Source organism: Diadema setosum, chromosome 14 (assembly GCF_964275005.1).
Source record: "Diadema setosum chromosome 14, eeDiaSeto1, whole genome shotgun sequence".
Taxonomy (NCBI): Eukaryota; Metazoa; Echinodermata; class Echinoidea; order Diadematoida; family Diadematidae; genus Diadema; species Diadema setosum.
Window position 1 is genome coordinate 6,844,221 of NC_092698.1, and position 12,616 is coordinate 6,856,836.

General features: G+C 39.5%; 1 protein-coding gene across 1 annotated transcript; it reads right to left on the minus strand.

Annotated features, from left to right (window-relative positions):
• Positions 1–10,581: 10,581 nt before the first annotated feature.
• Positions 10,582–11,676, minus strand: LOC140237870 (D(1A) dopamine receptor-like). Its single transcript, XM_072317802.1, has one exon. It carries the CDS (start codon positions 11,674–11,676, stop codon positions 10,582–10,584), a length of 1,095 nt encoding a protein of 364 aa, XP_072173903.1.
• Positions 11,677–12,616: the final 940 nt, after the last annotated feature.

The following is a 12,616-nucleotide window of genomic DNA, read 5'->3' on the forward strand; positions in this document are numbered from 1 at the left end:
AGTACATCATTTACATTAAAAGGTAAGTTCATAATTTTATCAAAGCTTAACAGCTTTTAAGATGGCCAGCAACGTGTTACACACAGAAGACTTATAATGTAAATATGTTAGGTTCTGCTTTCGTGATTATGTATGCCATTTTTGTAAGACATGTTGATACAGATATAGTGAAACTTAAAAGAGTAGAGGGAAAAGCAATGTTGAAACTTGAAAAAACACCATTATTATGTTACATGAACCTGTAAGTAAAGAGGAAACTATGCACATAATACTATAATATGCTTCTTTGATAATGTATAATGTGCATAATATGTCTTTTTTATTGACTGCTGTTAAAGATATCATTATTATATCATCATCATTACCGGTCTTTGATAAAGCGCATAATACCTTTGGCAAGGTCTCTATGCGCTTTAGAGGGGGAACAAAAAGATAAACAGGAAAAGGTAATTTCAGAAACAGTAACATGTTGCATAAATCATCATCTACAATCACTATGTTACTATTTTAACAGTTAAGTATTTAAAAACATTTTGGACTTATTGATGGAATTTGCATGTTCTATCACTTGGGATGCTGTTCCACAGTTCTGGGGCGGCATAAACCACGTTTGCCATCTATAGTAGTTTGTCGTAATGGATCGAGGGTATCACATACAGATTCCCTTTACGATTTAGGAACTCTCCTAGGCTCATATTTCACAAGAAGCTCTGAAAGATAAGAAGGAGCAATTTTGTGAAAACATGGATAAACAAGCAACAAGATCTTAAATTCAACACGCCGAATAATTATGTGAAAACTTAATTAAGAAAGAACAAAAAAAGAGAGATGTTGAAACAAGCAAGTACTTGTACATCACTTGATAAATAAACCTACAAATGAACAGGAAACTTTGGAAACTATTTTGGATTCTGCTTTGAAAGGTATGTCTTTTTAATGACAGTTAATACGGATATTTTAAGAATTAAAAGAGAAAGAGAAAAGTCACATTGAAACTTGAAGGTAATTGGTTGTTGCATCACTTATATCAATCTGTAAAACACAGGTGGTTACAACGTTTCATAATTTCTTTAAAATTGTGTTTACCTAACAAAGCAAAACGCTCATCGTTGAAACCCATTGAGGACAAGTGAAAGGGCTCTGATTGCATCCAACTACATGGGCTTGGTATGGACTCCTCCACCTTCCGGGACGATACGTGTTACTACCGCGTCAATCCGCGTTTGCTCCGTGTTCAAAACGTGTTGAGAACGTAGTCAAAGTGCTTTCCGCCATCATTGGGACACGGTTCACGGCGGTTTGAGAACCGCCGTGAACCGCCATCTAAACCGGCGATGTGTGATCGCACCTTATGGAATTTTTCTATTTCATTTGCACTTGGCTCCGAACTTAGTCAACAGCCACTCAGCAGAAGCAAGTGCCATGCCTACGGAAGGTCACACTATGGCACCCAAACCACATACGAAGGCTGCAAGAAGATGCGAATTTTTATTAAGAAGTTTACCCGAAGGACACACACCGTAAGATAGGTGCATGAAACCGTGTATTGAGAGTGCAATGGCCTTTACACGAGGGGTGAACTGGACACATGAATTCAACACAAATATTAACCCTCGCAAGGTGTTCGGGCAGTTTCTTGGCTTTCCAACGAATCTATCACTGCTCACAAAGTTGCTGCTGAAGCCTGAGAAACTCTACCTCAAGAATAGCATGATTTTTATACGATCATGGCCAAATTTGAACATTTCTTTTACTTTGTGTCCATCTTTGCTCAAGTTCGGGAGAGTGTGACACCTGGATCAAGAACTTCATTTTGAATTCATTCAGTTGTATGCACGGTACCATTTGTAACTACACGTGAGATGGTTAGACGTTTTGTTAGCCATTCTAGCTATCATGCCCCCATTCCACAGAGATTTTCTCTCATCGGTCACTCATTGGAAGCAAAGTTTATCGCTTCCGACCACCAACCTGAAGTGTATCGAATCACAGTCCGATTAATCCGCCTTGTGTTGGTCGACTGTCAGGTCCGTGTCAGACATGTCGGGCTGTGATTCGATAAGGCAAGATCATCCGATGAGGATCACACGCAACATGTCTTACACTGATCTGATAGTCGACCAACTAAGTCGGGTTCATCAGACTGCGATCCGATACACTTCGGTGGGTGTCCGGAAGCACAAACTTAGCTTCCGATGAGTGACCGATGAGAAAAAAAAAATCTCTGTGGAAGGGTGTATGTAGTGTGTTCAAATTTATGGCTGTTTTCACTACACGTACTAACAAGCCATTACATTGACACCTGTACATATTCAATGCATTTTAGTACATGTACCAACAACTTTCCGTTTGTTACGACAAATTTTTGTTTAAAAGTATGCATAACATTTTGGTGCGTTAGTAAACTGTTCCAAGACGAGATTTACACTAGTACATGAATATCCATTTTATGACGACCAGTTATGTGCATAATTCTACAAGAAAATCTTTAGACTAAGAATAACTGAATGATAATTGAATGCCTTCGAGCAGTTTGCAGCGAGTTTCCGTGATGTTGGCATGTATCTATGACAAGAACGCAAGCCGTACTGAGGTTAAACATTTCTATGTCCCTTCGAATGTAGATGAATAATTTCAGAGACCGAAATGGGAGTAGAAAACTGAGTAAATACCAAATGAATAAAGAAACAAAGAAACAAACGCCATCGTATTTCCTTGTCTTTGCATTATAAGCCCTGTTTTAACAGATCTTACCTCGACAACGTCGGGACAATGTCCGGAAAACAAAATTCCTTGCCTCGGGCATAGGCAATAAAATCGCAGGAGAGACCGAGGGGTACCGTTTTAACAGACACACACGGAAGACCTTCTCCGGGTAGGTTTCCATAGCAACCTACCCGTTCATGCATGAAGTGGGCGTGGTTACAATCCATGCACATGATCAGCGAGCGGCTCGAGCGGTGTGCCATTCTGTTTGGACTACATCGTATTACGCATGCTTGTATGTATCAGGGAATGTGACTGCGAGAGCCGGGGGAATGTCGGGGTAATTACCCTTACTGGCTAGGGTAGAGTTTGGGGAAAAAATCCCGCGGCAACGTCCGAGCAGCATTTTGTGGAGACTGTTTTAACAGGCTGGGTGAAAAAAAAAAAAATAAATAAAAGAGAAGAAAGATTGCCCATACTTTGTCGCGATAACTTTGGTTTGAAAGGGTTTATTACAACTGGGATTACATAAGGATATGATTTACATGGTTTTATAACTCATCTTCAGTTTGGAAAGTTTGGTTATTTATGTAATTATTTATTCATATATGAACTGTATATTGCTCGGATATTAATTGATCAATGGAATGAATATTACCGAAGGCTAATTGAAGCTACCAAAAAAAAAAAAAAAAAATTCCTGTTGTGAATAATTCAAAATACATGTATGTGATTTATTACCTGGTATGCCCCTCCACATTGTTTGTTTGTTTGTTTTTTTTAATTCAGAAGGCAATGTCTAAGGGGAAAAAGTCAAACTATACAACAGGGAAGTATGATCCTGCAACATCGTGGATAGCAATGTGTAGGACCTATCTAAATGATCCCCCTGTGTTTCACTTGTAAATAGCAACTTCAGGGACGTAACTTTATTACTATGGTACATGTACGTCTTTATAGACGGGACTAAGCAGGAAACTTTTTCCTTTCCTTTTTGTGCTTCAACATGTGAAAGTGACTAAACGACAAAAATAAAACCTAAATGAAATTCAACACTTTTTGTGTGCATTCTATTTGATTTAATTTTGTATTTAAAGAGTTTGAGTTGGGGTATTTTCATGAAAACAATCACTGTGCCAAAATGTTCAGTCGATTTCAACAATTTAGGTGCCAAAATGTTATTATTAAAACTTTTTTTTTCCAATTAGGTTAAAAGTGGTTCATTCAAATGTATTTGTTTAAAGCCTTGATGTCTGAAAATAAACAGATGAATTTAACTTGACAACCAGAAATCCACTGTGTGAATAGAGACTGCTATATCAATGTGGATTGCGGCAACTGATTTTGGAATACTGTATTTGCGTATGAGTCGCTATTGTGCTCACATTCTGTATTCAGTTTCAACAAAAGAAAGTTCAAATTGTTTGGAGTTAACTTTTCTTTCAAATTCTGTTAAAAGTCTGATACAAGACACGATATTAAGGCTATGATCAAAATACAAAATATATGTATTTACACATAATTATCGGGGAAGATTGTGGATTTTGAAATGCAGACTTTATTCTGTTGTTCCTCATGAAATTTCGAAGTTAATTGACTTGAAAGGTGGGAGGAAGGCAAACTTTAGGAATGTTCTATCATTTTGTCATAATGGATAAAAGTGTAAGGTTATAGTGTGTGTGTGAAACTTTGTGTTTCCGATGAAATACATGCATATGCGTACCCAGTGCACATGTGTGTGTGTGTGTGTGTATGTGTGTGTGTGTGTTACAAAAACTAGACGTTCACTCAGTCACATAGCATGTGATAGATCAATAATTAGTTGAATAAAAAAAAAACTGGAAAACAAACTCACTGTTGCGACGTTTCGCCAATTATGACTGGCTTCTTCGGGCGAATGAAGCTCCCGATGATTGTGCAGAGCGCGCTGGCACAGCGAAAGACGGCTTGGGATCGTGCGAACGGCCCGGTCCCACGCGTGTTATTAATTGAGATCTCCTCTCTTTTAAGTATGGTCTCTCCACACGTTCCCAGATGGCTTCCTTAAAGGAGACCTCAGGATGATTTTCAGATTTTTACATTTGAACAACTATAAATTAGTTATACTGAGGACAGAGTTTCAGAATTGGTGATAATTGGGATAAAGAAAAAGAATATCTTCAAAATTTAGAACAAATTACAATGAGCAAGGATGATGACATGGCAGAGTCACCATAAGAATGTATGTGTTGGGGCTCCAGGAAGCAGAACAAAAGAAGAAGGCATGCATAGATTATACACATGTGAACTCGCAAGAAAGCGGTATTGTAATGGAATTACACTGCTACATTTTTGAAATATGTGAACCTCCTATGTCATCATCCTTGTTCAGTGTAATTTGTTTAAGGTTTTTCAAAGTATTGTTTCTCTGCTCAAGAATCACAATAAATTCTGCAAATCTATGCATGGAGTTGTCGATTAATGTACCACATGATGTGAAATTATGAAAATCGTCTGGAATGTCCCTTTAACGCCCCTCTCAAACCATTTGGATTCTCTATCCAGAATGATCACTTCATTGGTGTTAAAAGAGTGTTTGCTAGCGTTGATATGTGTGTATACTGCTGAATCCGAGATACTCTCTGAGCTGCTGGGTCTTCGGTAATGGTTCATGCGAGCTCTCAGTGATTGTTGGGTCTCTCCTATGTAGAAATCATTGCAATCCTCCTGGGAACATCGAATGCCATAGACCAAGTTTCTCTGCTTTTCTTTTGCGACTCGGTCCTTGACATGCACTAATCTCTGTCTAAATGCAGGGCTCCACACTTAACTTTTATTTTTGGTGGCCCGAAGACAAACATCCGACCTTTTTTGGTGGCCCGATCAGGCCACCAAATTCTTCATTTCTGAAATTTTGGTGGCCCGACGTGCATTTTTGGTGGCCCTGGGCCACCGGGCCACCGTTAGTGTCGAGCCCTGCTTAATGTGTTGTGGAGCTTAAAAGCGGTGGTGATGCCCTGTTTCTTGAATAGTCTCGTGATCTTGTCTGACAAAATAAATCATACACGTACGGGATAGTGATGGTGACTTTCCTTCCCTGTACACCGTGAGCTCTCTGTGTGTTCTTGCTTGGTTGCTTCGGGGTGTCAGCTTTAGAGAATGCCCAGTCAGGTATCCACATCCGGTTAAGGCGTTTTTGATGTTGGTCTTTTCCCTTGTGACATCAGATGAACTGTGAACTGTGGTGCTCTGTGGAAGAGGGTCCTGATGACAGCAAGTTTGTGAACCAAGGGGTGATGTGACTGGAAATTTAGATACTGGTCCGTATGGGTTGGTTTTCTTTACACTGAAGTGGAGAGGGTGTCATCAGATTCGACGTGGACCTCAACATCTAAAAATGCCAGATTCCCATCCTTGCACGTTTCTGTGTGTAAAGGAAATGCGCGTGTCCAAGGAGTTGATGTGACTGAAGAATCTTCATGAAGGATGACAAAAGTGTCATCCGCGTAACGGCCGGAGCCAGATACGTGGAATGTGTTTGCGGAGTAGGTACTTGGTGCTGTGGTCTCAAACTCTTGCATGTAAATGTTAGCTAGTACATGTATGGGCGAAACTGGTGATCCCATAGCACGTACATCCATGTTGTTTTATGTAGCGCTTGCCGTTGAAGGAGAATTCGGTTGTGTTTAAACACACTAATAACGCTTCAACAGTCTGGTCTATAGAGAGTGAAGTACGATCCTTCCAGCTGTTATCCCTACTGAGACATTTCTTTACTGCTTCCGATGAGGGGATCGATGTAAATGGAGCACTTACATCATATGACACTAAGGTTTCACCATCCTCTAGTTTGAGGTGTTTAATCTTCTCAACAAAATCCTGGCTGTTTTTCACGACGGATGAAGTGACGTTCCTACTAATGGGCTTAGAATGTTGGCAACATGTTTGGCAAGGTTGTAAGTTACAGAGCCAGTACAGCCAGGTCTCACTGGAATGGGGTCAGGTTTATGTACCTTTGGCAAGCCATAAAATCCTGGTACTGTAGGTTCTGTAGGTGGAGTCAAGAACTGTTTTTGTCTATATCGCTGAAAACACCTTCCCTGTGAATCTTGTTGATGACACCAAGCCGTCTTTCTCGCGCTGGACAAGGTCCTGTGCGCTCTGCACAATCTCGCACTATTTAAGGGTCTTTCCATCATCGGGAGCGTCATTCGCCCGAAGAAGCCAATTGGTAATTGGCGAAACGTCGCAACAGTGAGTTTGTTTTCCAGGTTTGTTTTTTTTTTTATTATTATTCAACTAATTATTGCTCTTGTACTTCGACTCACTCCTGGATGAAACAATGAGAAGAACTTACATCAGTATACAGTAGCATGTGATATATACATTGTACTTGTACTCTCATATATCACATGTAGCCTACAGTGCACTCCCGTTATGACGAACGCGGTTAGGTTATAACGAAATAAAAATTCAGGCCGCAACATTGTCTTTTATATGTTTTATATTGTTTATTTCTTCGGTTATAGCGAAATTTCGAGATGAAAGAAAACTGCCAGTCCCGAGGACTTCGTTAAAACGAGAGTCCACTGTAGACTGTAATTATTTCGATATCTATTTACACACCAACGCAGAAGTTTCATATTTTGTATATGTATATGTATATGTATATGTATATGTATATTTATATGCATGTGTATGTGTGTGTATATAAATATATATACATGTATATATAATTGTGTGTGTACATATATATAAATATATATATATATATATATATATATATATATATATATATATCCTTCCTTCTTCATATCTCGCAATATGTAAAATTAATTCAGGAGAAGCCAAAAAGTTGTAGCAATGATTTTTTTTCGCAAACATTATCCCAATTCACCTGTACGTGAATCTTATTCGAAGATCCAGCTGAGGCACGCGGCTGGTTGTTATTGAAAGCTCTCTGCCCCCCAAAAGGAACATGCCCATAAAAGGGTTGAAAGGTTGGTCCGTCGGATAATCGAGCTTGGGTCCGCCTGAACCGCTATGACGTCTGCTTTAAGGCGTTGGCTTTCCATGCCAAAGACCCGGGTTCGATTCCCGGCGGAGACCAATTTTTCAATTCTTGCACTTTTCCGAAAAAGGAGGAACATTGAGAAGAATAATAATGTAAAAGCTACGCATCGATTTCTCCTTCCTTTCTCATATCTCACTATATATATATAATTATATATCAATGTATGACAAGTCATTAGAGAAAATAACCCGCGGAAAAAGCTATTCCCAAGTTTAACATTTGGAATATATAGTTTTTGGGTCATCCAATCTTGTATTCTGTATGAAACATAAACTGACGCCGAATACGTCTTCCAAAATAATGAAACATTCGAGAGTTTGGTTTGTGGTGTTTTTGTTTTTTTAACATAAGAGTGTTAAGATAATTAAACGACAAAATGTCTCACGATTACATGGAACTTATATACATGTACACCGATGCTTGGATAATATTAATACTGCGTGGTCGAAAACTCTGATATTCATCATACTAGAGTTGTCATGGACTAGACGTGGATGTTTGTATGTACCGATAGACATACACGTTAAGTTGACATGACTGCTTTGAAGAAATCTATGACAGTGTGTTCATTTAGAAAGCGCCAAAAACAACAACAACAACAGTAACAACAACAAACTTCATGAAGTATTGGGCTGACAGAAGTTCCTTGCCAAATTCAAACAGTTTACACACGAACCTCCGGGGTCCTGTATACAAAGGGTAAGATTATGTGGAATACATGTATTGTGATTACACAGCTGGTATAATGCCGTACGTCGTCATCCTTATACCTGTACTAAGTATTCTAAGTATAGGGAAGTTAGGATACACAACGGGAAGTACAGAGAGGACGCGGAAGCAATCAGCTGTGACAGTCCCTATACACTCGGACTCCCGTCCCCATTTCTACGCAATTTCTTTTTTCTGTGTGGACGCAGATGCAGCGATTTTGGGTAATTTTATGATTTTGAATATATGAAACTTAATATTCACTCTTCGGGAATTCTGCGTGATCTGAGGCTTCTTACGAAATTTAAATGCTATGCATCAGTCGGGTATGTAAAGTATATCTGCATGTATTTATTTTCTTTCTTGGGGCCTGTAGAAAACATAGAAAACAAAGGACTATTTATGAAAAACGTTAATATGGCACTGCGGAGATGTCATATTTAACCTTTCCCCAAAATGTCATCTTTATGATTCGCTTCGAGTATTCGTTTGCAACTACATTTTGTCCGAATGAGCTCATGTAATTTGCCCATATATACAACTTCTCTAGTGCTCGAATGCTCGAAAATGCTCGAAAGAGCCTTACTCAGTCCTTAATCCTTACTCAACTAGAATTTCATACCAGCTTATTAAAAATTCACATTCACCTGTATCACACACATGACTTGCCATCCCCATTAAATAACACAACAGCATCAATCGATCTCCAACATGTGAAACAAGACAACGGTGCCATTTCATATGTGCACGTGAATTTTGCTATTTGCGGTGCATTGTTTCTGACGAGATCACATAGTCAAATAGAGTGTTGCTTTCACGTTTGTTATCGTGTTGCCCTAGTGTAACAATGCTATCTCTCCAAATGCGATTATAAAAAAAATCACTCATGTGTGAAACAAAACGAAAAAATAAATAAAATACATTTCTTGGAAATTAAAAACAAGCAACAATCAGCAATCTCAATTAATCCCGTGGACATCGGTGAGATGATTTTTCATTTAGTTTTTGTTTTCCTTGAAATTGTATCGAATACGAAAATGTGATATTGGAAATAAGTTTTGATTTGAATGGAATTGAACTAAATTTAGTGAGTTGCTCAAATAAGTTGCATCATAGTATCTGAATTGCATGTAATACAATGTTATGAAGATAAATGCATTTAAAGAAAAGTACAGAAAGAAAGCTGAAAATTATATCTTCAGGAATCAAGCATCCTTATCGAAACGGTTATTGGTCAGAGTCACATGGTCTGTTCAAATTGATGGTCTGGTTGTGACATACCATTCTAAATTTTCCCATTGGATTTGCGAACAAATCTTTAAAATTTCCCTCTTTTCTCTCTTCGTTTGAATTAATATCACAGCGAATTTTCTGCATGAAAGTTTTTTTTTTTTTGAGTTAATTCAGTCACTCTTTCCTCCAGTATGCATGAGTCAGTAATTCTCGAGTAATTTCCTCAACAGTCACAATTGATGTTTCAATGTACAAACCAATGGGGGAGTTTCAAGGTGATCTGATCGTTCCTTCATTTAACTTGTAATCCTGATGTCTACGAAAACGTGAACAATTCTGTTCCCTGTCACTTTCTCTACTGTTTTGTTCACTCTATTTTTGTTTGACTTTACTCTTTTAATCAAAGACAACTTGAACTTAAAATGAAGTTTCCCATCTAAGTTTAATCCAGAAACGTAAAGTCATGCCCGTTTGCTCTTCAGCAACATATCAGTGGGTACTCCGCAGTTCCTCCGTTAATGCACCATATAACTGCATTATCTGCTGGTATTTTTCCCCAACATAGTATATTATCATTAAAAGAAATATAAAGAGAATAACAGATATTATGGCATTACGCAAGAGTACATGATTGTCCTCCTTCAAAACTTATCCAGCGATAACAGCGTGTGTAGATTTAACCAAAACTTTAAAATTCCATACCTTTTGAACGGACTGTCCGATTTTTACTGAATACATGTATAAGGTGTATTTCTATATACATCTTAATGAAATTAAACATGAACAAATTTACGATAGGAGCCCTTTTCCCGTAGTCACAGTCCTATAGTGTCGATCGTTGGTGGAAACAAGGGTGAAATTTACATTCATTGACCATCTTGTCAACCTACTCTTAGTCTGAATAGCCTATAAAGCTTACATGCGAAGATTTTCTTCAAAATACTTCGGAAACTGGCGTTCATCAGCGAGAAGATGACGAAATTCCACCAACTCCCGCTGATAAGGATGAGGCGACAGATGTAAATGGCGAGGCTCGGAACGGTTCCTGGTCCACGGACAAGCAGCACCAGACGGATGATGCGATTCGGGATGTTGGTAAGCGTGAAGGCGATGGTGACGGCAAAGAACGTAAGAATGATCTTGAAGTGTTCGTAGCCACGGTACTGTGGCCGAGGAGCAGCCGATACCACCGCCAGGTTTATGGTAGATGGCAGGTTGTTGCGAGTGACCGAGGTACTCTCTGTGGCGTGGTCAGTGGCCAGTTGATGGAGAGGGTAGATGCGGGCCATATTCCGCGCCATTTTCCTGACAATGAAGAGGAGGTGGGTGTAGACGGCAATCATTGCAGTTAGAGGAAAGAAGTAAATTAGCGTGGCCGATACCGAGGCGCGAATCGCGGAAATCCGGACGTCGCAATGTCGCTGCCGGGGGTCAAAGAAATAGTTTCCCATGGCATTTTCGATGATGTCGGCCAGTGTTGTCAAAACCCAGGCGCTTAGCATCAGCCCAATACACACCTTCTTGGTGGCTAATCTCTGATGTCGGAAAGGGAACACGACGGCCAAGTAGCGATCGACGATGACAAAGATGAGCGAGATGACACTAACCCGCACGCAGGTGACGCTGATAACGAGAAAGAAACGGCAGATGTGCTGCCGTACATTGATAAGGATTGCGCTAACGGCAGTCGTAGCGCCTAGAAGACAGTCGGATGCTGACATCGAGACCATGGCAACGCGGCTGCTGATAGGAAAGATGAACCGAGGATGACAGGCGACAACGATGTTGAGTATGTTTCCGACGAGAATCACAATGCCAAATAGGACTTGAACGATGATCGTGGATGGGGAAATCGGGGTTGACATCATGGGCACCAAGACACTGGTCTGATAAGGAATTTCTGTAATGTTTGAAGGATAGTCGCTTGCTTCGATAACAGACGATGCCGAACTCGCATTCGGGTTGCTCTGCTCCATGCTAATTATGACGAATTGTTGAGGGTGACACGAGTATATAATGACTAGAAGTACTCTACCCAAGGCATGGTAGTCCTTTAAGCATTGAAGTTTCTCAGTTTGTGACTTGACATCAAATCTGGCACTCCGCTGAAAAGATGGGAAAAAAAACGACGTTAAAACAAGATAAATAAACAAAGGAATCATCATAAGACGTGGGTCCTACCTTTCATTAGGGTCGTTTTGTTTGGGATATCTCAGCCATTTCAAACCCATTTTTTATCATATAAACTTTGAATTCCTTTGAGAATTATGCACTCTTTCATACTTCGTTTTAACAAGTTTTTAGTCCTCTAAAAAAACAAATCAAAAATCTTGGAAACCTACAGCCCTGTAAAAGAAGAAAAAAAAAAGGCCTTCAGCGCAACTTCTGGTGCCGCTTCCAGGTTTCTATCTACAAGTATTTCTTTCGAGTGCCCCTTACGCACTTCCGGGGTGAAAAAAAAAAGTGGGGGAGGGGCCTAAAGAGGTGACACCTTATGTATTCCTTTGTATGGTGCAAAAAAAAAAAAAAAAAAACACACACACACACAAAAGTGTGGGGGGATGCTACGCCGGCCATGTAGGACTAGGGTTAGGGCCAGGGGAAGGATCTGGGGTAATTGTCCTGGGGATAATTGCCCTAGACCCACGGCCACTACATATCTTTTTTTTTTTTCGGGTCACCAGACAAAAAGTTAGTGTCGAGCCCTTGTATGTACATACAATACTTATATACGACATAATGTATCTTCTCTGAAAAAGCTTGTTATATACAAAGTAAAGTGCAAATTTTGCGAGGAGAAAGTAGATAATGTTAAATAAATAAGCTTTCCATTGAAGCATTTATCACTGATATAGAGGAAACGCGTACCAGGAAATTACTTCATATACAAGCAATAAAGATCATAGCCATATCCTT